Below are 27397 nucleotides of genomic sequence, written 5' to 3' on the forward strand. Positions count from 1 at the left end.
AGTGATATCACAGATTTGAATACAAGTTCATATAAGGGCCAAATATAGCGTCATGAAAAACCATCCTATTCAACATCTCAGGTTCTGGACAAACTTGAAGATGTCGAAACGAACATTTCCATGACTACATAACGAGAGGAGACAGAGTGACCAAACAAAACACTTTTAACAAGTACTCCCTTTGGTAAGAATAGTCATAAAGTGTTTTCTTAAACATCCCAGCATTAGCCTCCTCCACTAAGCTGATAAGGAAGCCTAAGAGCTGAACTACGTAACAGTGAAGGTTGTCAGAATATAAACAGTCTGGCATATATACATCGTATTTACATTACAAGAGCTTTTGTGACTGTACTTATTCTGGTGTTCCTGATTGACACATTGTGGCTGGTATCTTAGATGTCTATTAATTAACGGTAATACCTTCATTAATGGTGCTGTAGTTAACCTGTGAAAAGAGACCTTAATTACATGTCATGTATATTGCGAACAATACACTTGGGAAATACACATTATCAGTCTTGGTTTAGCTGCATAGCCCCAAACGTGGAGGCTTTTTAAAAAACTGAATCGAGATTGTGGTGTATGTGGTTAAAGTGAACCACAAAAGACATAATGCTAATAAAACTACTATTCACCTTGAAGAGATGAAAAATAAAAACAATACAAATGGGCATGAACTTGACCTGTATTTGTAAACCATCCTTTTCACAAAAAGCCGCTCAAAAAGACAAAACCGATTCTTATCTTCATGAAAATCGAATGAAAGTCTGACTAGAGCTGCAGCATTTGCAAGAAGAGTCTTCTTGCCCTCATGATTGAAGGACACTAACCAACTGGGTATAAAGTCAAGGGGGCAAAAAAAAGACTCCAATCTAAAAGTTTAAAAAGGTAGAAATAAAAAAAGGAAGTGAGCAATCTTCAAAGAACTCAATGGTGGTCAGATTTTAATTTCAGTGCTACTTCAGTCATCGTAAAAACATAAAATGGAGGGAAAAGCCCTCCCTTCTCTTGAAAACTTGAGCTTTACAACGTAGTGCTGTAGGTGACTTTATATTTGTTGATGTTCTGGAAGTGGAGGATCTTGGGCTCACAGACGGTTCTGCAAGGCAGTAGCCCCTCCCGGCCCTCGCCCATCAACCACTTGTAAGTGGCGGCCGCCATGTCGCTGGTCACGTGCTCTTTCCTCCACCTGTCTAGCCACGCCTGAAAGCGCTGATGCAGACGAGTGCTTACTCGCTGGTGAGACTGTAAATAAGCAAGAAATCAAGCAATCATGAAGTCTCTTGATGATCTCAAAACATTTTTTTTTTTTAATGTAAATAATCTTTATTAAAATGCTAATAAATGTGAAAATCACAACGTAAAATTAAACCCTGAAAACACACACACACACATATATATATATATATATATATATATATAAAAATCTGTCAATATCCCCTCATGTTATTCTAAACCTGTATGATTTACTTTCTTCTGTAGAACATACAGGTCATACAAAAATGGCTTGAAAATGAATAAATGCTAGGGATGTAACAAATTACTCAACCCACGATTCAATTCACGATTATTATTATTATTTTTTTTAATACAAATAAATGAGATTTAAGAAATTATAAATTGTGTCCTTTTATTATTGCTTGGACAAAATGCTGCACGTTTCTTTGTGAAACTAAATATAACACTATAATAATAATATACTTATATAACACTTGCGTATTATTGCTCTTTTGTTGGTTTCGATTGCTTCTATTGTCCTCATTTGTAAGTCGCTTTGGATAACTAAATAACTAAATTTAAATATAATGTAAATAACAAAACCAAACTGAAATTTTAAAACAAGCCCCAAATCAAAGTAACACAACTAAAAGAAATCTCTTCATATAAACAAAATAAGGCTTTGTCTGTGCTCTTTACATTTAAAATGAGAGACAACCACTGCATTTTAATCATGATCCAAACAAAGATGCTGCATACATGCAACATGAGCAGTTTTTAATCTAAATTAGATTGTATAATTACGAAATCTGAAGCAAAAATAGAATGGTTTGACGTCAGTCTTGTGGAACTATACATAAAAAATATCTGCATGAAACCGAAACAGCAGACGAGCTGAAAGAGACCCAGATTCACTTTCTGCCAGTAGGTGGCGCTTAAAGCGTTTTCTTGGTTTCCACTGTAAACAAAGCAGCGCTGTGCTTATGAACTTTAATATACAGAGGCAAGATGAAAAGAGAAAATACCCATCACTCATATATTCATATTAACTCCTACCCCTAATTGAATTCCAATTTGTTTAGCATCTCAACACATTTGAACTGTCACATAATGTAATTGATTTTCAACCGGCTCGCAGTTAATCTTTACATCCCTAACAAATGCTGAAGGAATTTTCATATTTGGGTGGACTATCCCCTTTAATATATCAACACTCCCAGTTTCTGTTCATAAAAATAATCATTTAATTTAAACCATCATAATTACAGAAGAAAAAACAGAGGAAATTTCTTAGTCAACATGAGGGGGTCTTTAAATATTGTATCAAACAATGCGGGCCACTTGATTCAACAAGTTTGAGAACCATTAATCTTTCATCTATATACCTGATGCGCTCTCAGCTGTGCAGTGCGTCGGTACATGTAGTCCTCTGACTTGAAGACATACACCATCTTGTAAGAATTGAGCTTAAACATGCACTCCATTTTTGAGTCCTCGCCGCCCTCTGAGGGTTTCTTGGCTGTTTCTTTGGCCTCTCTCATCTGCATCTCCTGACCTCTCTGGCACTTCCGGATTCGCCTTAGGTTCTAAAAAGAAAATGGCACATTGTTTAATTTTCAAGAAACTTAAATCTTTCTTAAATTTAGTACAAATGCTATCAAACATGTTAAGGCTCAGCATCTGACAGCCTAAGGAGTGGAACATCCTAATCAAAAAGAAAAAAAAAATATGCACCAATGCAACTGTCTACAGTGCACCTGGGTCTCAACAGATATGATAAATTATCAACAGAAATGATAATCTTCACTGAAAACACATATCCATGGCAAAACCATATTGATCAAGTGCCAAATCAAGATGCTGGGTGAAAAAAAGAAAGAAAACAAAAAAACACAAAAAAGTTAATTTCCCTGCTTCAATTAAAGACTAAAATTAGAAATGTACTTACCAAAGGTTACAGATGTGTTATTTTGAATTCAGGACTTCACTTAAAGAAACTAGCCAATCATCAAAAAAAAAAAAAAAAAAAAAAAAAAAAAAAAAAAAAAATTGGAAACCAGGTAGGGAAAAGGGGTTAAATGGCCAGGATATGGATTGACTTGTGTGCATTATACACTGCATGACCATGCACTAGAAGTGTTAGTTCCATTAATTTTACTAGCAAAAACTGGTGCAAATGTCAGCTACTAAACCTCACAATGCACATAAACAGAAATAAATCAATCCAAAAATTCTTAAAAATATGACTGTCAGTTTGTGGTTGAACATGAAGACATCAAGAGCATCTCTCCAGCACTGCACAAAAAAACATGCATTAAAAAAAAAAAAAAAAAAAAAACTAAAAGAACAGGCAAATCAATCATCCTCCCATGCTAGAGCTCAAACATCTGTTGGAAAGAAATACACGCACATTTGAGGATAAAATTCAGACCAGAGTTTTATTGACAAGCCCCTCTCTGAAATACAGCTGTCTTTGTGTCAGACCATGGTGAGTTTAAATTTGAGTCATAGCACCACTTTGTAAACTGACAACCCCAATCGAACTCAAGAGAGAATCAGCAACGGGAGGACACATCATCATCATCTCTGAGATCTCAGCATACAAGGTCTACTCACTCAAATCTTACAGACTAGAAGAACATTTATACAAAAATCATGAAATCAAGTCACATACAGAAATATATCTGTGAAGAGAATTACACAAACAGACCACAGCACACTTTATATGAGAAAGCAAAGAAATTTTCTGAAACCCGAAAGTGGGTAACGTTAAAAAGATTACGAAAATCTATTCAAAAGAAAGTACAGATCTGAACAAAGCACTGCTTTTTTCAAGAACAGGCTCATATTATCTAAATGCACAGTCTTTAGCCTCTTTAGAAAGTTGCCCTTCCAAAGAACATGGTGACTCAACCGAACCCTCTTAAGAGGAGGCATATATAAAAACATCTTCCATATTCGCAGATGAAAAACAAATATTAAAATTGAAATGAACTTTCCACCCCATTAAATGTGTTATAAAGTCTCATCCTCGATTTTGCCCTAAAACAAAAAAAATGGTGCACATAATTTGAGATAACACCTCTGCACACATTCCCCACAAACACACCATACTTACAATTCATAAATAAGCGTAAAAGAACAAATATGACTGTACTGTGGCCACATCTGAGCAGAGAGAAGCAGCCTAACAATGAGTTTTCATTAAATAAATGCTCAATAAAGTGCGAATGCAAGCAAGCAGACAGCTTGTGTGTTTGGGTAGAAAAAAAAAACAACAACAACAAAAAAAAAAACAGGTGATTACAAACAAGCAGCACTTGTACAGTGTGACATTTCCCAAGACTACCGAAAGCCTTCTTGGGATGTTCCTGTCTTGAGCTGATGCTTCATGGGAAGGAGGCAAGTTTAAAGGACTCATGGCTCTAAAGATGGGTGTACTTGGCTGAGCCTCACCTGGGTAGAAACACAGGCTTCTGGGAGAGGTGCTCTCGCAGCTCTGGAGAGGCCGAGCTGGTGTTCAGATATCGCTCCACGTAGTCGGGCCAGCGCTGAAACACAGATAAACAAATGTTCATGGTTTCTTTTTCAGAATAAAGAGTCAAGGTTATTATTATTACTGTCTGGAACTACTGAACATAGTTGAATACATGAATATCACATCCAGGATATGCTCTGCATGGCAGTTTTGTGTTGTTTTACAAGATTCGTTTCTATGTACGAATCTCATATATTATGCAAAAGCTCTGTTCATGTATTTCATTTCTTGAAAAATGGTCTCTTTTTGGAGCACAAGACCAAAACTGACAAAGTCAAATGTAGAATGAGCAGAATAAAGAACAGAATTAAAATCAAAGTACTACAGAAAATAAATAAATAAATACTTTAAAAGAGGAAATGTCTCTATGGAAAAACTATAATAAATACAGTAAATGAAGAATATGACAATTTATGATTGTGATGTATTAAACAAAATTATTCTAAAAAAAAAACAATAATAATAATAATAATAATATTTAAAAAATATAGAATAGTCACATAACACTACTAGTAATAGACCAGAATAGTGGTTTCTAATTTTTAATAACTCTAAAAAAGGTAGAATTTGAAAAACTAAAAACTGGTTTAACAAACGTTACCAATTTCAATTATTTTACAATAAAATTTTTACAATCAAGTCAAACTCCTTTTTTTAACAATATGTACAGATAAATAAAATATTACACAGTGCTACTTTGGCTGAGAGCACACTGCAAGATCACACACACACACACACTTGATTTTTCCTGTGGCTCAGGCTGCACCTCTGCCTTCTAGCGGTGCTACTAACTGATGGGCTTCAGAATATAGAGAAGTCCTGGAAAACTGTGGGAGCTGATGCAGAAACAGATGGACATTGACAACCCATTGCTGCAAGACCCACCTAGAATACTGTGTGGGTCATCTTCGCCTTGGCAATTTGCTGAAGTCTTCCACAATAACCATAATTACCAAAACAGTCCAACACCACTGTCTGATTTCATGTAGAACTTCACAGCATTAAATCCATAAGGGTCCACTGTCTTTCAGCTTGCCATCTCTGTAGGCTCCCACATATCCCTCCATTCATCATACAGCACTTTGTTGTTTCTGATCCAGTGGATATTGCCACAAGGAGTGTTCCTTGACAATATGTTTGGCTGTTTGAAACATACTTAGCTTACATGCCGAACAGTGCCACTAGCCTGAATCAATTTATAAAGGAAGTCCCTGAAGAGTGAGGGACTGGGGTAGAAGTTCTCAACAAAAGGATTGTAGTCAGTGTCAATTTTTCAACCACAAGGGCTATAACAGAGTAATAACTCAAAAAGGCCTGTACTGAAAGAGATGTTCCCTCCCAAATCCCAAGCACAAATAGAGTCTGACAGGACTGTTGAGCAGAACTGGCTCATATAAATCAGCAAAGTCTTGCCATGGCACATCCTTTCCGTCTGATATTTGGTCCATTTAGACATTATTGTATACTTCCCAGCTGTTCTTACAGGTCAGAAGCATGTGGTGCCTTTTTATCTGGTTCATCAACATTGTCACATCTTTTCTGAGGTGCAACAAGAAAGACAAATGAGAAAACTACACTTTTATGTGTACACTTTTTCCATTTCCTCTCAACACTTCTTGCAGCAGCAGGTGGCACAGATGTAGCAGATGTTGTTGGATACAGCGATGCAGCAGAATGACAAAATATGTTCCTCTGAATGATAGATCTCAGCCTTCAAGAAACGAGTCAGCTGAAGGCCTATTGCACAGCACAGAAAGTAGTGCAATGAAATAGTTCAAGAACCGCTACACTGGAGTTAGCATGACTGGGCTGTGCACTGCGGATGGGTTTAATGACTGATTTTGATGTCATACACTATGTGGCCTAAGCTTCTCCCACAAAAAAAAATAGTATTAGCTCTAACATCACAATTTTAAAGCAGTTTTCAGATAATGAGCTTTAAAAACTTGAAATTGCGTTAGGTAGGGCCCCATGATTTCCGCGATGCAGAAAACGTGGATGGAATCACAGAATCCAGTCATAAATAAAATGTACTGTTTAATGCTGAACGTCATGGAATTTGTCAAAGTTTGGATGAATTAATAAAAGTAGGTCATTACACTTAAATTAACCCTTTAACTGTCACCCCCCATTTTTTAAAATAGGCATTAAAGTGCACTATACAAACTTAAATTGTTGTAATTTATGAACACTTTGGAATATAGACCTAAGGTTGGTCACTTTTTGAAGAAGAAAATTAGCAGATTTTGGCAAAAGTGGATTTAAAAAAAAAAAAAAAATATCAAAAAGTTATAAATGTTATCAAAAAGTTATAAAATGTTAAAAGTTTAAATGTACTGTAAATAAAATGCGCTATATTAATTTAATTTAATTTATTATAAATATTTTACATAACAGGTTTTATTATAAAATTGGTATAAAATTAAAGCCGTGTGTCTAAATTGTGTGTCTGTGTGTCTGAAAACTGCCCAACGCATCACAGGGACACCACTTCCTGCTATTGAGGACATCCAGAGGAAACGCTGTGTACGTCGAGCTCGCAGCATTCTTAAGGACTCCTCTCACCCTTACCATAAACTGTTTAACCTCCTGCCCTCCGGGAGGCGCTTCAGGAGCCTCCGGACAAGGACCAGTAGATCCAGGAACAGCTTTTTCCCTACAGCTGTCTCCTTGCTGAACTCTGCCCTCTGACACCCCCCCACACCATACACACAGACTCCTCCCCCACTTCATCACTACATCTGACTGATTTATTTATTTATTTATTTACAACAAGCAAAAACAACAAACTTGCTATTACTTGCACTACTGTCTGTTCATCCAGGAACACTGAATAATCCATTGCACACTGAAATATTTTCTATGCACTTTACTTTTCATTGCAATAGTTTAAATTGTTCATATGTTCATAGTTCTGCCTATAGTGTACATACACTTCACATATTCATCTGTATAATATGTTCATAGTACACCTATCTGTATATCATGCTGATAGTATTTAAAATCTGTAAATTTTGTCCATAATACTTATCTGTATAGTTATTGTACATATTGTAGACCTTGTATATTCTGTACTTACTGCTTATTGCACTTCTGGTTATATGATAACTACAAATCGCTAACACATACCCTACATGTGCAGTGACAATAAAGTTGAATCTAATCTAATCTAAATAAGTTATGTTCCAAATTTGAAGTTGATATGAAAAATACTGAGGTTCCTGTGAGATTTTATTTAGGGCGTCATACCACAAACAGCCACTGGGAGCCATCAAAATTCCTTTGAATTTTGTTTAATGAATTTTTCTCTAGAAGTCTCTGTCAATTTTACTTCTATCTCAAAATAACCACCAAATATGGAATCCTGAGACTCAGACCTTTCCAATGATATGTTTGTTGCCAAGATTATAAAAAGTTTTGATTCTAAAAGACCGTAATGCATTTTGTAATATGACACTTGACACTGCCCACTAAGGGGGAGGAGACCGCCATAAGATATTAAAGTACCATTTCCATGGTAATGCAATGTCCGATTTCAAAATGATGATTCATTTATGATGATTACTAAAAGATTTTATAGAGAAAAAGGACAACAACAAAAAAAGAGCGCCAAGCGTCCCACAGGTGGGACGGTGATAGTTAAGGGGTTAAAGCACGATACGGACTAGTATCTGTAAATATTAAACAACAAAAATACTATTTAAATATGAATCCTGCATGTTCTGTGTCTCTTTATGTGAATAAAAGGTGCAAACGTGCCGTTTCGGATACTACACACATACTGACGCTAGCAGTGATTTCAGCATCTGCCGCCTCAATATATGAGTATATGAACATAAACAATCTCTAGAACTGCTCAGAGTCACTTCATGAACATTTGACCCTTTCATTTGAGAGAAACTATTGTCATATCATTTGCACACAGAAATGTAAAGGTATTCACGGCAACCCGTCAAAATAAAAGTTTGATTCAACTTGAAGAAATTATTGTGCCTGAATTATATTAATGTTGTTCAGTAGAATGTACATAATACTTCAACTACACAGCTATTATTATGAAAATACTACAATTATTACTTTTTAAGGAATAATTACACAATATTTCTTTCAAGTTTTAATGTTAATACTAAATTCCCTTTGTTTCCCCAAAAAATAAAGTTTGTTTTTATTTTTATTTGGTTAAAAGGTTAATTGAATTAATATTTTATGCCTTTACTTGATAACCAGAAAAAATTTAATACAGGGGGAAACAACAACAACAACATTTCATAGGCTATTGTAAAAATACATTTTAATAAATTAAATTGTTTTTATTTAAAATTGATGTTAAATTGTACAAGTTTCATGATTTATTCAAGATTAGACACATTTTTGATTGATAAAATGTAACTTAACCATAAAAAAAAAAATGGAATTCAGTACAATTCAAATGGAAAAAACGAAATTAGGAAAAGAACTAAACTGCTTTCCTAGGGCCCTAATTAGGGTTGAACAATTAATAGAAATCAAACCGAAATCATGATTTGGCTTGATGTGATTATTGAATCAAAAAAGCTGTGATTTTTAATGAAATAAATATATGCACATTGCCAGTAGTAAATGCTGCTCATCTCTGCAAGTGCTTATAACGCGCATCTGATTAAGCAACACATTCCAAACATCCTCTCAAACTTAATGAGAAGCATTTATAAACCTGCTGTTGAGAACATTATAACACGATTTTGCTCCACAGAATCGAGTGTTTTGAAAACCAAACTTTGTTAACAGTCAAAAGATGTTGCTGCAACACTTTGCCAACAGTACAGTTTGGATTAATAGGTTAACACTGAAAAATCTCTAGCCAAGTCTCAGGCATCTACCTCGGTATCCACAGGTCCATCCGAGTTCTCCTCCTCGGTGTCCAACAGCTCCATGGCCAGCTGCACAGTCCCCTTAGACTTCTGGAACAATAACTGGAATGAAAAAAAAAAAAAAAAAGTAGTCGTGTTTAAATATGCATAGATAGCAGCAGACATGAAATACTTTAAAACTATCAGCTTTTATAATCTCACATAAATAGTTTCCCTTACATATTCATTCATTCTTATATTTCAACCTAAATGTTAAGGAAAATAACCTATAGACACTGCAGATATGCATCTATCTACACAGATGAAACTGTGGTTAAACAAGGTAGTTAAATAAAGAGGAGGAGGCAAAGAGAGGCAGCAGATTACAGCGTGACATTGAAAAATGTGGTCATTAAAACAAAAAGCAGTGATTTTGCCTGATTAAGTCACTTTGACCGACAGCTTGATGGATGGTCAATTAGTATGCTTGAAAAACCAACAGAAAGCTCTTATCAGTATTTCCAATACAACCATCCTTTATTGTGACTTCAACTGACTTTAACTGTGAATGCAATTCTAGTACATAAAAAGCACTTTTTCTTTCAACACACAATAATATCTCCCCTACACTACTGATACCATTTCAATCCTTTTTGCTTTTCTTAAGTGACTTCATACAACTTTAAGTCCAAAAAGTATACTTCAGTTTTGATGTGCATATGCATACAACTGAACACATATACACAAGTATATTGAATCCAAGCTGCCAAAATGACTCATTATCTGATCCAGGTTGTTCTTACATTATAGAAATGAATACATGTACATGTAGTAACAACATGGAAGATGGAGTATGCCCAAATTGCAAGTCAAGTCGTTTAAAAAAAAAAAAAAGTCAAATGATACTGCGGCGGCTGTTGCGGACTATTTAAATCTAGCGGGTTTGATGTCTCATGTCACAGATCCAATGACGCCGGTAGTGACGATTCTCTATAACCAATCAGTGATCTGATGTCAGATTTTAGAATCTGCACGGCTCACTTGGAACCTCAACCAAGCGGTACTTAAAAAAGCAACAGGTACTGTACACAATGGAACCCCCCACCCCCCCAAAAAAGTGAGCCGTACCGAGCTTTGCCATGCGGTGGAAAAGCGCCATATGTGATTTTGGATGCAGCGAGTGTGTCTTGGTAAATTAAAAAGAGATAGTTGTACCTTAAAACAGTTCTCGTCGGACATCAGCTGCTCGGCTTTGCGCTGGTAGGCTGACTCTGCACTTCCTCTAGAAGCTTGGGTGGACAGGGACCCACCGGTGGCTTTGTTGGCATACTCGCTAAGGTAAAGATCAGTCACCTGTACACAGATCTCATCGCTTACTATATGCTGCAGCTGTGGGAAAGAGAAAAAAGAAAGATTAACCTGTAAGATGAGATTCTGAAACTAAAAATGCTCACTAAACAGGAACTCGACCTAATAAACCAAAAAAACCCTACCTGTCTCACTATACTCTGGATGAGTTTGTCCATTGTGAAGGCAATGTAGGCATGGATGGTAAACATTTCCCTCAGCTGGTCCTCGTATTGTGATGTCTCCATGTTGCCATCCAGAAGGTTTCGCACCATCTCTAAGAAGACAGAGTAGTAGTCTTCAACATCGATGTCCACTGCAAAAACAAACAGGACATTTTTAATTCATCAACCTCTAACCACAGCTTTACAAATAAACAAATTACAGCCTTTGTCTTCGAGTCGCTCAAGCAGTTTCCATGGTGACAGGGCCCTGAGGGTTGTAGATAAATCTGAGAGAAATGCCATTAGCTCTAACACGTGTTAAAACCCTTGAGAGCAACTGATGATGAAACTAGTGGCCAAGGCCGATATATCGGCCGATATTTGGTATTTCGCAAATATTGGCACCGGACAATACGTTTTTCTGCTTGGCCGATGTGTTTGAGGCGGGACTTTTATTTTGATGGCGCATCGTACTTTTATTTTGATGGCACTGAGAGCGGCAGCACCTGAGTGCCCACAGCTCACATTCCCCCCCTTTTTCGCCGTCGGCGTTAACAGTTCTGTCTAATACTGATAAAAGTCTGTCTAATAATCCGATAGAACAGTTAAACAAAGGAATTAATGTATACAAAAAGTATTATAACGATTGCTTTTATATTATTAGTAATAGGCAAACATTATAATACTTTCTTGTTTGCCGTCAGCATTAAGCAAATACGCATTTACATAATTTAAACAAATCTTTGAATGACTAATGAACATTTAATATAACAAACCTTCCAAACTTAGTCGAATCCAGCTGTGAGATCTTGTGTAGTGTGCATTTTTATCCAGCATGATCGCGTGTTCTCTGCGTGACGGTCGGTCCGTGTTAATTTAATGCTTTAAACTAAACTCGTGATTTCAAATTATGCTAAAGTGTTACAGTGTTTACTTCCTTTTTAATTACATTTTTATTAAATATTTTTTTTTTTGTGAAAAATACTTTGTATAAGTATTTTTATTTTACACATTTATTTTTTAATCCATTGTCAAATGATTTAAAATTTCTTAAATATTATTTAGAAAATGAAAACCATTATATCGGCTTTATAATCACACCCCCCCCCCCCTCGCTTTCCAAGATATCGGCATCGGCTGTCCACCCGTCTTCACAAATTTAAGAGGTCTCGCACTCAAGTTCTCAAGTTCGGTGTGAACCGTGCTGACACAATGACTACCTGCTTAAAACCTGAGTGAAATCTGAAACTTACTGGGTTCTTTCAAACGCAGCTGGATGGCTGGGCTGTCATTCTTCTCTCTTTTCAGTCCCAAGACGTTCTTTTCCCACTCCCTCTCTCTGGCATCTTCCTCTATCTGTTTTTCCCCCTGTGCGTAGATCCGTAGCAGTCGGGAGCACAGGATCTGATGCAGCCGTAGGAAGATGTACCAGTTATTGTTGACATAAAAGAGGTTGTAGGCATCATCACAGTTACTCAGCTTCTGCTGGGTAGCTGCTGTATGGCTGAAGAGGAGCTTAGACTTTGTTGACGTCGTCCCATTGTGCTTTTTAGTCCCATCTTCATCTGGTTCAGTCTCCTCTTCTTCCTCCTCCTCCACATCAGAAAGCTCGCCGCGCCGGGCGAACAGCATGTCGGGGATGAAATGGTATATGATCTGCTTGATTTTGTACTTGTCATCTTTGTGGATGCTGGACTGTCTCTTGACATGGTGGATGATGAGAGCGGCCGCATCTTCCAGGATCTGGCTGTCCTCGTACATGAGGGTAATGTGAGGGCCTGAAGGAGGGGCGGCATTGTCTTCTGAAGCCTGCTCCTGCCGCTAAGTGGATGAAAAGGCCATTATGTGCAACCAGACAATATTTAAAATCCATTTCATTTTTGAGCACAAAATATACATTTTGAATGTTTCGTACCTCATCATAAAGAGTCTCGATTTCATTGAGCAACATCTTGGAGCGAAACACCTTTCCGTCGTTCTGTTTGAAGTTAATACCTTGGTGATCTAAAGACTTCAGGTAATACTTCTCATTCTGTTCCCTCCAGATCTTATTGAAGCCACGCTGAGCCTCTCGCCACTCTTCTTCTTTATTTTTCAGCCTAAGAAGACAAACATAATGAATTCCGTGAGGAAAACCTCAAATGAAAAGAACTGTATAAGACAGAACTCTCCCTATCTAAATTATTTGAGATGTATAGAAAACACAATGTTGCTAGTGAATAATAATAACTACGGCTGCATATGTTTTTGCATATTTATTTATTTTTATTTATTTTTTTAATTGTGGGACATAAGCATTTAACATCTCATATTTCAGCTGCTTAGATATCAATGATTAAATCACACAACAGGGTGTGAAATCATGTTTTGGCCAATCTGCTGCCAATAGGAAGAGTAAAAGTTACTCTATAAGAGCATTCACATTTAGTTTTCTTTTACTTCTGATGTCCTTTAGTTTACTCAAATATGAAACATAATCTGGTTCTCTTTGCATTTACATTATTGTCTCTGGTCTTTAGTTTGGTCAGAAACTAAAACGTTTTTGCAGCTATCAGTTCTTCCATAATCATGTACTAAGTTATTGGATTGTTCCACAAAGAATACATGTTCAAAAAAAGTTGTAAAAGCTAAGAAAGAAAGAGCCTTTCCTCACAACAGTGCATGACATTTTTATAGTTTTATGAATTTTCTAGCAAGGAGTCACCTTAAGACAATAACATTTATGCTGACCTTTTGAGCACAATAGGTACAGAGACAGCAGGGTTCGTCTTGAGCCCATCTATGATGTCTGGAGCTTTATCACCATATATCCTTTGAATAGCTTTACGATGGATGACCTCAGAGGAGCCTCCGATGGTGTTGTCCAGCCGGAACTTGGCCTGTTCCTCAGCAGACATGCGCGAGATCCTCTTTTGAACAGCCTCCAGAACACGGATAGTGGCGAGGTTTGTTTCCAGAACCACATCAAGCTGCACGACACATGACATGTTTGATCAAACACTCAACTGAATACCCTATTACACTGATGACAATGAAGCTTTGGTAAACTAAAAAAATATATCTATACTTGTGAAATTGCTTTTTGCTTACCTCAAAGCGCTCATCTTCACATCTATATATATGCTCTTCATACTGGGTCTTTTTGGAGCTGACGAAGGTTGAGTCCTCAGACCAGGATGGAAATGACACCCACGTATCATTCAACACCTGAAAATTATTCAGCATAGGGCTGTCATATCATCAAGATTTTCACTACACACGAGTCAAACTTCTCCCACACCGGAAAGCTAGATTTTGCATGGCGTATTCTTGTAACAGAGGTATTATCAGTCCCAACTGAGCCTTCAATAATCCATATGAAAAAAAAAAAAAACAATGAAAAAGAGAAACAAAACTCTCTCTACAGTGTAATTCCTAACTACTGAAAACTCAATTCAACTCAAATCTAATCGAATGGGTACCTCATAATACCAGTATACTATCAACCAACACCAGCTGCAAAAATTTTAGCTTGCAGAAGAATATTAAGTGTGCAAAAGAAATAAATTAAAAGTTGTACTAGGTGTGAAAGGATGGCTCTCTGATGGTGAACTCACCTCTTTGCACAGCGGAGTCCTGCCTGTACATCGAGGCTGCTGGAAGCTCTTGGGCAGGGCTCTGTAACTGGAGCCCAATCTTTTGCAGGACGCATAATCAATTTCCATTGCAATGCCTTCAGTGGCTCGCTCTTTGGGAAAGCTCTCAATATGGGCACACTCTCTGTATCCGAGGAAGTTCTTGAACCATGTAAAAAGCTCAGGGAATTTCCTGAGAACCAGAAAAAGCAATAGCAAAAATCTCAGAACTAGTGTTTTACTGATTTCTGATTTACAATTAATTCAATTAAATAATGGCTACTTAAAAGCCTTTAAATCAGACTGAAAGTATCTCTCAGGTCAATATGAAATTTAATTGAATTCCACTCACCCCAAAAATGGCAAGACCAGCTGCACAAGTTCAGCCCGTGAGATCACTTCTTGATTGAAGATGACCAAACAGCGTAAGAAATTGTCGTAAGCCTCTGAACTCCGCAGTGCTTTCCGCACCTAAGAAGAGAACACAGTGTATAAGCCACATAACTAACTATAATCCTTGTAATATTTACTGTGCTAACATAATGCAGGTATTTTGGTATTCCACTGTAACTACTGCAAGACTATATTAAAAGCAATCACCTTTTCAAAAAAGAGAGATTCAGCACCAATTCCAAGTTTGCTGGCTTCGGCAGTTGAATGGTCTTTTATCATAAACTTTTGCTTTTTCTATTGAAGAGCATGAATAAGACTGGTTAATAATACAATGTTTAAAAAAAAACAGCCATAAAGTACTGTTTTAATTTAAAGTTTTACTCAAAATCACCTTAACAGGGGGTGTAGTGGGCGGTCCTGGGTGTCTGCGGATTTGACAGCCATTCTGGTTAAACCTCTGCTTATTGTTTAGTTGGGGTCTCTTTACCGTCACCCCGTGATCAATACGCACAGATTCAGCTTTCTCAGCTGTAGTCTTACTCAGTAACTGAGGAGAAGAGAAAAAAGCCAAGCGAATTCAGCGCAATGATTTTTAGATATTATTATCATAGATCTCAACAGACTGATCAAAACCCACCAATGAACTGTTAGCATCTGGCAGGAACTGGCCGAATTCTGAAAGAAGGTCCTCTTGGTTTTTGAAGAGCTGGGCCACCTGAGCATAGACCTGCTGCTCTGTGAGAGTGGGTGTGTAGTTTCCCCCCGCCTCCTTAGCATTACGCTGCTCCTTCTATACAACAAACAAAGCACAAGTTTACAGCAAACATGCAGCATAAAGGGCTGTAAACATGCACTACTCTCTTAAAGTTTAAAGTGGGTAAAATGTATTAAATGTTTTTAATTGAAAGAAGTCTCTTATACACACCAAGGCTGCATTTATTTGATAAAAAATAGTCATCACTCCAGTCTTCAGTATTGCATGATCCTTTAGAAATCAGTCTAATATGTTGATTTTGTGCCTAAGAACCATTTCTTATTTTATAAATAATTTTTATAAATGCTGTTTTGTGGAAACTGTGATACACTTTTTTTTTTTTCCACGACTGATGAATATAAATCTCAAAAGAACAGCATTTATTTGACATATAAACTTTTGTAAAATTATGCATGTCTTTACTATCACTTTTGATCCATTTAACGAATGCTAGCTGAATAAAAGTATTAGTCTTACTAACCCAAACTTGTGATAGTGTACTTGGGTGAATAAAAAGGTTGGTTGTACTACACAGCTGTAGAGCATTCTGACATACAGATATTGTCCTCAGTGCCTCTGCTCTCACCTGGTATGTGTGCAGAATTTCTAAGAAGGATTTGTAGACCTCTGGCTGGCCCTGAAAGCGGTTCTTGATTTTGTTCACGTAGTTGATAGCATGGTTGAACTCTACAGGCTGGTTGTTCTGCAGCGGGGTTGAACCAGCAGTGCTGCTGCTGATGGGAGTGTGGGACTGGACCGAGGGCGAGCGCGGGGAGGCGTACGAGGGAATGGATGGATTTGGCTGACTGGTTGGGGTAAGTGCAGGAGACTGCATTGGCTGTGAAACATAAAACTAATTTAGACAACTTTGCAAATGCCCTACCCAAATATGTATAGAAGGTAAAACAATTTAGTTTTACCTTGCTGATCTTGGCAGGGGTTGGCTGGCTGGGGATGACCAAGGCTGCAGTGCTGGTGGGAGCTGCTGTTTGAGTCTGGTGCTGCGCTGGCTGTGTTATGGGAAGGTTCTGAACAGAGATACCATGCGGGGTGATGTGGTGGATCTGGCCAGGAGTGGTCACGTTAACCAGATCATTGGTCTGAACCTCAATCTTGTAGCCAGGAGGCAGGAAGGTGTTGAAGCCCATGATGAGGTCTGGATGGCCCTTGAAGAGCTGGGAGACTCTGCTGATCACACCTGGTGTATCAATGCTGACAACACAAGGACGGTACATTTATGGTACTTGATTTGCAATGTCCTTGAGTCCAAGAACACATCATCATAACAATGCTTGCAAAAAAGCACTACATGGATTTTAGGTTTGTGACGTTGAGTATTTTTTCCCACCAGTTAATCGATGTGTGACAACAATGGTAATACCGGTATCACTGGGGGGTGGGATTCCTTGAGGTTTTCCCTTATCCCTTGATTTCCTTGACTTTTAAATAGCTTATTAATGCCTGTGCGCATTTTACTTAAATTTTCAAACAAGCATCAATTCAGCATTAATTGCTTGAACGTACAACAACAAACTCAATATATTAAACACACAACTTTTGTTAACAAGCTGAATAAAAATACACCATTTTATAGGCCTAATATAAAATAAATAACTTACACAAAGTTTAAGTGTATATATGTATATGTGTATAGATGTATATGTGTGTGTGTATATATTCATTCTACTAATAAACGTTCTAGGTTTCTTATTTGTTCTAGGTTTCTTATTTATTTGGTTCCACAGTGTTTGCTGATTTTTTTTATATATATATATATATATATATATATATATATATATATATATATATATATATATATATATATATATATATATATATATAAAAAATCAGCAAACACTGTGGAACCAAATAAATAAGAAACATAGAACGTTTCTTAGCAGAATGAATAAGAAAGCTTGAAGTCTCGACAAACACCTTGATGTAAGATAAAATAAATTACACAAAGTTTAAATAAAGTAAAAATCAGCAATACTGTGGAACCAAATAAATAAGAAACGAATGATGTTTAAAAAACAAAATCACCTTATATATATATATATATATATATATATATATATATATATATATATATATATATATATAAAAAATATATATATAGTCACTTTTGCATTTTGTTTTGAAACGAAATATTCTGCGATTGTCTTGTCTGTCTCACCTCACTCTTCTTGTCAGTCAGCTCGACTCGCTCTCCTCGCATGATAAATTAAATATGACTCCTGCTGCTGATCGTTCGGCTCGCTGCATTGAGCAGCCGCGTTCAGTTTTTAACTGTGGTGTCTGTTCTCTAACAGAACTAAATTATTTTTATTACTATATAAAAAAAAAAATTAAAAAAAAGATGGTAGGGGTGGTGCCACGGTGGACAAGTGACATAACCGGTGCTGTGGCTTAAGACCGGTAACATAGTCCACACTGACTATTGCAGCAAGCCCAATGAATATTCCTATTTTCCTAAATACTTAACACCAAATATTAAAGATCTGCAATTAAAACCACTCCATTAAAACATTTGTAATCATTTTACGCTGATGTGGAGTGACACAGAGGAGACAAAATGTTGAATAAACTCATTATTTTTGTTTTATTTGCATACAAAAAGTTGTCGTTGCTTCATAACATTACGGTTGAATCACTGATTACAGATGGACTATTCTGACAGTGACCTTGACAGTGTATTTTACTTGGCAGTCTATGGGACAGTCACAAGCCTCCCTGTTTTCATAAAAAAATATCTTAAATTGTGTTTCTAAGACAAACAAAGCTTTTACGGGTTTGGAACGACATGGGGGTAAGTGATTAATGACAAAATTTTCATTTTGGGGTGGAGTATCCCTTTAATATTGAAAATGAAAAAATCTCCCATTTACTTACAAAGATCGAATGCTGGCCTTTCAAAATCTAACCAACAGTGACAATGGCATGCCCACATTTAATAGTAACCATATATAGCCATCATAAATGTGTGGTTGCACTTACTGTAGTTCAATGAAATTCTGTGGGCAGCAATTTTAATAGGAATCCATGCAACCTGGAGTTTGGCATGAGGGTGAAAAAGCTCCCCTTGCAGATTTCCCTCAAGTTCAAGTTGGTTACACAAATTCTCTGAATTGACCAACAGAAAGCTGCTTGAAAGTGACTTATGTGTGAGCAGGGCTTCATACATTGCTACTCTATTGACAAAGAACCTACTATATCAAACCTATCGCACAATATTTGCACATGATCAAAATACGTTTTTGTGACGCAATACATTCTCCATTGTGTTTACAAGCATGTTTGTTTATAAAAAAATAAATAAAAAATAATTTCACCAAAATGTAGCTGATCTTGCATCTGTCTCTCTCTTTAGGTCAAGTCATACATTTATAAATAAAAAAATTGTTTGCCATCAGTTGTCAGGAGATGAAACTGATATTTCTGTCATTGTATCCTTTTTAAAGTTTAAGGGGATTTCCCATGACTGGTTTAATGTGATTATTTATGGGGCAATATATAGCCCAACAAAAAGTAGACAGGCCTAAATGCGACTGTGATCTTATCACTCCGAAAACTGTTATGTTTTGTTGGTTTTCACCCTGATAATTGGCTCTAATTTAACATTTATTTACTCCAAAGCCTGACACTTAAGCTTAAAATACTTTATTTTGCTACCTTCCAAAGCACTTAAATTTATGGCTTGAAATGCAGAACATCTGGAAGCAAGAAAATAATTAATCAGTAATTCAAAAATGAATTTTAAAATAAAAAATATATATAATACTGCACACAGGTATGATCACTGTTTGTACAAAAATCAAGAATTACTTTCTTCGATGCTTGGCCTATAGGTGCAAAAAATTCCTCTCCTCTATCACTGACAAAGAAAGAGGGGTCAGAGCACAAAAGCAGCCACAAGGAAGTACAAAGACAGGTTAAGTGTCTCTCTCAGCTCCCTTGGCCCCAGGACGCTCACCAAAACTAGATCAACCTGTCCATGGTGTGGAGCTAGACAGAACTAGAAAGGACAGAAACACAACAAGCCCAAAGAACAAAAAAAAAAAAAAAAAAAAAAAGGAAAAAAAAAGAAAATCTAACAAAAACAAAACTCAAACTGACCTTTGAGACTTGAACTCCTTCATGATATCCAGGAAGTCATTGTAGACCTGCGGCTGATTGCCAAACTGAAGCTTAACTTGATCCAAATAGGAAAGAGCATCTTCAACCTGAAATCACATACATCTCAGATCTCAAGCAATCCATCTAAACTAATGCATATCATTCCTATGCTCTTCTAGGCATATCTCTTACCTTGAGCCTTTGAAACTGCTGCTGACCCAGTGTTGGGGCAGGGGCTGGGGTAGCATGAGAGTGACCCTGGCCCACAGGCTGGACCGCTGGCCCATGGTGATGAGGCCCACTGTGCACAGCTGAACTGCTGGTATGTCCATGTCCCCCAGAACTCTGGGCCATTGACAACTGTTAGAGCAAAAAGAAGAAATGGTTAAGTATCAGGGGCAGTTACATAAAATGAAATGTAGGTTTGCAAAGGAGTGGAAAATTTCTGGAAACTTTCCAAAAATCCCTGGAATGTTCCAAAAAATATAGAAAAGTTTCCAAAATTTCTGGAATATGTCCAAAATTTACTCGAAATTGTCCACCTTTTTGCAACCCTAATGAAACGTCATTTCCCTTTAACACTATGTGAAGAATTCTCATTCTTACAGTTTTAATATATCCAGAATATATAAGTCAAATGTTTGAGGTCACGATTATCATCTATTTGCATTAGTTTATATCCAATTGGTCACTTTTATGCATTTGTTTTCTATCAAAGTTACATATTTAAAGCTATGATGTGAGAAAGCACATTGATATGATCATGCAGCCAACAGAAATCCTGCTGCGCCACACAGAGCAACTCACAGTTTTCCATTAAATTACATTATATTTGCCCCAGATCGCTGTTCGTGTACGATGACTTCACCCAAGGCTGGAAGATTGTGTATTGTGCATTTTTCAGCGAAATATTTGTCTTTGGCTCTAATAAAGTCTGTATGCTTCATATAGAGACCTACAGTGCTTTCTCTTTCCATTTTGCTCCGAACTTCAAAGTCATCGACACCACTTTGGTCATTCCTACAGTGGACTTTTGCCTGTTTGGTGATTAAATAAACTGTTCTGAACAGCCGCTTGAAATGAACACTATGCATTCAGTGTGTGATACCTGTGAGTTATAGATGTGACACTCCGCATTTTGTCCAGTGTGATTTTGGTTATTTTGATTGGAAGTGTTCCAAAATAAAAGCAAATAAATAGTGAGAGTTTACATAGAATAAAGATATGTAATTTCAGTGCTATGGCCTTTGTATAAATGTTTCAACATGGCCATTTTTAAGCATGGATGTTTGGATTTATATGAAATGATAACACTTTACAATTTGTAAGATTCCATTTGTAACATGAACTAAGGTTAATATAAGCTGTAGAAGTATTGTTCCTTGTTAGAGTATATTAATTTCAATACCAATACATTTTTAAATGTTAAAGTTGCATCTGTTAACATTAGTTAATGCATGTGAAATGGTGACTTGAATTCAGACTGCTTCAAGGAAAATAGAGAGAACCCCCGAGCAGATCTAGGCAGGTGGTGCTGGGGAAGGTGGAGGGTGGGCAAAATCCCATGGCGTGCTGCAATGACTGATTCGATACAAGTCAGGAATAAATAGGTTATGTAGATAGGAACGAACAAATGACTGGGTGAGCAATTGGCTTTGAGTAAACCAGTCAGCTGCTCAGAAGAGTTTCATGACTGAACTATTTACATATATGTGTGTGTGTGTGTGTGTGTGTGTGTGTGTTTGTAACCTGAAAATGGCTAATATAGTGTTAACTTTATTTACTGAAAATCTATCTATCCATCTATATCAGGGGTTGCACAGACTATCTCTATCTCGTTTATCTCTGCTCGGGCCAGATCTGCTGAGCTCAATAAAGCCACATTTGACAGCCACAGTCTAATAGATTACCCCTTGGAATCAATATGAAACTATTAGTAGAAACAAAATAGTGATCATAAACAGGGGTTGTGTAGCTGTAAATGTTTTTAATATATGCCGAATTGCGCACATGATCCGCTCCGTGCGATCGCGTCTCTGGAACAGACAGTGTGCGCTGCCACAGTTTGCATGAACCAGCGTGAAACCAGACCTCATTTGCACCAATCGGAAGCTTATTTACACTGTCTGAATCGTTCCCTATTGCCTATATTGTGTACTAGATTTTATGAGAAGATGAAGTACGATGTAATGTCAAAAAAATCGTTGAGCCGTTTTGAAGGAAGTGACAAACTGCAAGCTTTGAATGCTTATATCTTCTAAATTTGAATTTTGTCACTGTTTTGGAGCACACTGCCTAATAGATAACCTTAAGACTAACATATTGATACTAACACCCAAAAAAACCTTTAATTTTGATTTCATGGGGACTTTATTGCTCTGCCATGATGCTTTAAGCCTGACATTGACTAGTTGCTGTTCCTACAGTGGGCGCAACAGGAAAAGAAATCTTTGAAATCCACTCTGTTTCCAAACAATTAAAATGACAAATAAATGCATACTCCAAAAGCGCTCCACAAGACATATGTGATTATACCATCTGGATGCTCAAAACTAAATGGGAGAATACATTAATCTCACTAATGCATTCATATAAATGCAATCTTTAGTGTGCTACTTTATCTGGATCTGATTTAGAACAAGCAGAAATCTGTGAGAAAGATAACAACCCAAAGACAGAAGAACTGATAAAAATGAGCTGTTATAGGAGCAATAGCCATGTGGGCAGCGCTGTGTCATATGCCATAACAGTGCTCAATGTGTTTGAGTCTCAATTCAAGGTTCAGGCTTATTTGATCATCAGTGGCGTCATCGGAATATACAGTCATATATACCAAAATATTGCAAAACTGCTGATAACTTTCTGGTACCTGATAGGTCTGTGAGACAGAGTACTGCATGCTGGATGATGGCTGCATGTTGTCTGGTGCAGTCTCGTAAAGGGAGGAGGCAGAGTTGAGGACACGGTGCTGAAAGCTGTCCACACCCCCGGGGAGCCGCCGCTGAGAGCCGATCACTGTGTCCTGATCCTCCAAGCGCCGCTTCATTGTGTACTCATTCTCCTCACTGAGGCGGAATCTACAACAAACAAACAGCAAATATTCATATGAAAGTTATCTTTAAATATATATACACTACCAGTCAAAAAGTTGGACACACTTGACCGAATTCATGTTTCTTATGATCTTAAACAGACAGTTCACTCAAAAGTAAACAAGTTTGGAACAACATGAGGGTGAGTACAATACCCAAAGTTTGGGTGAACTATTCCTTTAAAAACCACATGATCTCAAGAAATATGAAATTGATTTTGTAAACAAATACATGTATTCACATAAAAACTGTCAAATCAAATATAAATTCTTTTAATGAGTGAATTGAACTAGATAGTAAAATCAGACAGCTGGTACTTCATGAAGTTGGTTGAGAAAAGCCTAGTGTTACTACGCAAACAGAATGTTTTATTTTATTATTATTATTTTTTGTCATAGTTTTGATGACTTTATTAATATTCCAAAATGTAACAGTGAATGTGTAAATAATGGATGAACTCATTTTTTGGATGAATAAGGTTTATTCATTCCTTATTACAACAGGCGTGTCCAAAGTATTTATTCATTATTATATTTTTGTAAGTTGTTGTCTACAAATCAGTTTATAACAGGCTTGTCTAAGGAAATTTAGTACCATTTATTCATGCATAATAACCCGAAAGCGTTTAAATCTAGCCCTTAATATATCGACTTTTCGCACAATAAATGTACATGACCTCAATAATTTGATAACACAATATATTGCCCATTATATTTACTTAAAAATGAATGTCACCATGTTTTGTACATTCCACTTGTACATGCCTGTTTCTTTTGCAGCTTCTCGTACATAACATGTTGAAGTCATGCTAGTTCAAACCGAAAAAATGCTTCTACAAAATAAGTTTCATCTGCAGATATGGTCTTGTTTAGGGATCTGTGCCTTTGTGTATACGGACATCTGACTGATAAGTAGTGGTTATGTTTTTCAGCAATAGTGTGAACCCTTAATTTACATAGAAAATAAGCTCAGGGAAAAATCTCTAGATGGAAAAATCTCCAAACAAGTTCCCTGTGCATTTTTCTTTCTTTTTTTCCCTACTTTGCACTTTTTGGCAGAAAATGTTTATTTACTATTTATTCTGTTAATTAATATTTTGATACTTAATTTCCATGATCTAAATATTCTTAAAAATTAAAAGTTTGTTGTCATTTGGAAGTGTCTAAGCCTTCTTGCATTATTAGGTGTTACATTATGATTCTATATTCAGTTGCATAAAATAGTCTCTTTAAAATGACAATGATATCACTTATCGCAATTATTTCTGGAGCAATATATCGCACAACAAAAAGTTGTTATCGTGACAGGCCTATTTAATACCACATCTTCTTGAGAAGAGCTTCGTGCAAAGTTAGTGACACCTGTCAGATGCACTCGACCGCCACATAATGACGCTCACTCGAGGCATGATCGACTTGGTTTTAAACCGGCCATTATTATTTTTTCCATATTTAGCGCAGGTCGGCTAACAGATACCACGATGTTATGAGCGTTGCTATGACTCACATGAGACTGCGACAAAACTTTAAACAATGTTACAGTTTTCTATAAACCTTGTGTAGGCGGAGAGTGGTGTGTAGAGTTATACACCGTGGGGGAAACATACTGGGGCACGCGCGGTCTCACTTTTATTTCAATAATAACGATAACTATTATTTGTATCCAACTGGACAGTTTCTCGTCGTCTGTGTGTGTGTGTGTCAGGCCTGAGACTAAATGACCCACACACTGAAATGCACCGTAAAACGTGATCGGATATACATATTGTGTATTTAAATATGTACGTATTCATGTTTACTAGTGTTCTGGTTATCAAAACGCGTTTTATCAAACCAATAAAGCTTCCTGAACCTTTATGAGGCGTTATAAGAGGGGGCGAGCAATAACCGCCTCTGTTCGGTGCAGAGTTCAGACCAACACAAACTGATCACACCAAAATAAAAATAAAATAAAAAACACGACCCGGTCACTACTGCTTCCCTAATCGATCAAAAACAACAAATGACATTTAATAAACCACCAAACACCGAGAACGTGCGATAAGGCGGTTTGTTTAGCGCCCGACGTTGTCAACTGTTTCTAGCTAACGTTACAAATCAGGAAGTCCTACTGAGTGGTTTCTACCGGTAAACACACAGCTGCTCAGTGATCAAAGCAGCACTGTTATACTGTAGTTCAGAAGACAGCGATAAGCCAGCACTGCTCGCTGACAGGTCAAAGGCAGAGAATGATAGTTAGACCTTCAGGACGAGCAGCTGATCAACCCAACAGAGCTTAAAAACCTTGTGTAGCCATTCAGGCTAAGTGCGGCTAGCTAGCGCCTCGACAATTACTCTTATATAATCAGTAGTTTGACATGCATCACTTCAAAAGAACATGATTTAATTTCGCTATATTTGCATTTCACGTCCCCCGGGTGATTTACTGGCCATTTGGAGAGGATAGCTGTTTTCGCGTCATTAAGTGTGAGAGTTAGCTACTTTTAGCCTGAATGAAGCACTGCGACGACGACAGCTAACGTTAGCGAGCGTCCGCTAGCATGCAATAGCCAACTCACCCCGCAACAGACGCTCCGGGTCACTTCTTTCTGCTCCGCCGAAAAATCAAAACCTATAAAGCTTGGTAACAGCGCTCTCAAACGTTGATTCGTGTAAGGTTCGGATTTGAAAGGCAAATTAAAATACATGCAAGCACCATTCAGTCTAGGCGCCAGACCTCAAATTGCATGCTAGGTTGCTAATTGGCTAACATGGGAAAACAACCTCAGCAGGAGGGTCCTCTCGATCGGGGGCGTGGTCTTTGGAGGAGGCTGTACCAACAAACTCCAATCGAGAACAGCGATTGGTAGGGCACTGGTGAAATTCGAATATATCAGATTTCTGCAGGATTTACCCGCCCGCCTCCTCTGACAAAAGGAATAGTAGCGGGGATTTTGATTCATCTCACTCTCGACTCTTTTGAATCTGTTCACTAAAGATTCATACAGATGTGTTCGCTGTTGCATTCAGTGTTGTTTTTTTTTTTTTTTTTTTTTTGCAGGTCACTTCGGTTATGATTCCTTGCAATTGCTTTCGTCTCTACTATTTAATATGCAAAAAAAATAAATAAAAAAAAATACGTTCTGTGATATGAAAATATTTCCTTTTTATTTGCTGACATGCAGAATTGAGTCTTCTCTGTGTTCAGAATGAGACACTGAATCATTAATTTATTAGGAAATACCGAGACTTTTAGTGATTTTTTTCTACTGTCTGTTATAAAACGGCTAAATTAAGAGTTTAAATTATGCCCTTACAACATTTTTACACATTCCCTTCATTTTATTTTACTTACTGTAAACGAGAATTTTCACATGATGAAAAGAAGGAATGACAACACCTCTTTAGCTCTGCTCCGAGTCTCCTTCAGACTCGTTCAGTGAAGTGGGTGTATTCATTCTTTGTCCAACCAAGCGGCAACCTCCCGCTCTCTCTCGTGAAGCCAACAAGGAAGTGACTTAAACTGTAATTCGTCAACTGGCCGCTAGAGGCTGGCTGCAAAAGGAAGTCAATCCCATAGACTCCCCATGTTAAAATGCCCAAATTTACAGCAGAAAAAAAAACATGTTTACAGCCTGGTTCAAAAAATGATTTTGGTCTATACTATAGCTAATTTTGCTCTTCATGACAACTGTGAGGGGGGAGAATTTTTTTTATAACTCATCCGTTTAAATTATACTAATGCTGTGTTCCCGGCAACCCGTATCCTGTGTATTTCCAACCTTCTACCCATGAAAGTGCACTGGAACGGCAGTCAAACCCGTGACTTCACACCCGTGAACTCATACTAGATCGATGTACGCCCAGTTCTGAGCTCTGACATCACATAGCCCGCGAAACAACAATGGCAGTCCCTACGGATAATATCGTCTAAGGATGCAGTGATTATGCAAGTGGTACACGGTGAAATAGACCTTAGGACAATATAACGTTGCAATAAAATTAATAATCTAGCTACAATTCCTTGCGCTCAGGCAGTTTGGCGTGACTTGCCTGGACTGTCATGACTTACGGGCTCAAATGCTGTCCTGCCTGGAACACAGCATAAGCCTTAAAGTTCTGCATAATTAGTTTTGCTTCAGATGCGCTGCCAAGATGGCGATGGCCCGCTCCGCCCACTTTGAGCTTCAAAAACGCTCTTCAGGAATCTACAGGTGATATCACGGACACTACGTTCATGTTTTTATACAGTCTATGTGTCCAACCAATAAAATGCTCCATCACAGACCGAGGACGAATGCTGTTTACTTGTGCTGCAGCTGCAGCATTTCAAACTCAATGCAGCAAAGCAATC

At 37.3% G+C, this 27397-nt stretch overlaps 1 protein-coding gene across 1 annotated transcript; it reads right to left on the minus strand.

The window, feature by feature from the left end:
* LOC109094044 (paired amphipathic helix protein Sin3a-like) lies at positions 1-25872 on the minus strand. Its single transcript, XM_042760641.1, has 21 exons — positions 25623-25872; positions 22843-23050; positions 20166-20333; positions 19974-20080; positions 16778-17069; positions 16444-16695; positions 15741-15893; positions 15495-15650; positions 15311-15397; positions 15063-15181; positions 14693-14903; positions 14187-14303; positions 13827-14065; positions 13012-13195; positions 12350-12917; positions 11079-11248; positions 10801-10974; positions 9616-9708; positions 4675-4769; positions 2604-2805; positions 1-1245 (listed from the first exon to the last, which is right to left on the minus strand). The coding sequence occupies exons 2-21, from the start codon at positions 23017-23019 to the stop codon at positions 1024-1026; spliced, it is 3786 nt and encodes a 1261-aa protein (XP_042616575.1). The 5' UTR covers positions 23020-23050; positions 25623-25872; the 3' UTR covers positions 1-1023.
* Positions 25873-27397: the final 1525 nt, after the last annotated feature.

Source organism: Cyprinus carpio, chromosome A7 (assembly GCF_018340385.1).
Source record: "Cyprinus carpio isolate SPL01 chromosome A7, ASM1834038v1, whole genome shotgun sequence".
Classification (NCBI taxonomy): Eukaryota; Metazoa; Chordata; class Actinopteri; order Cypriniformes; family Cyprinidae; genus Cyprinus; species Cyprinus carpio.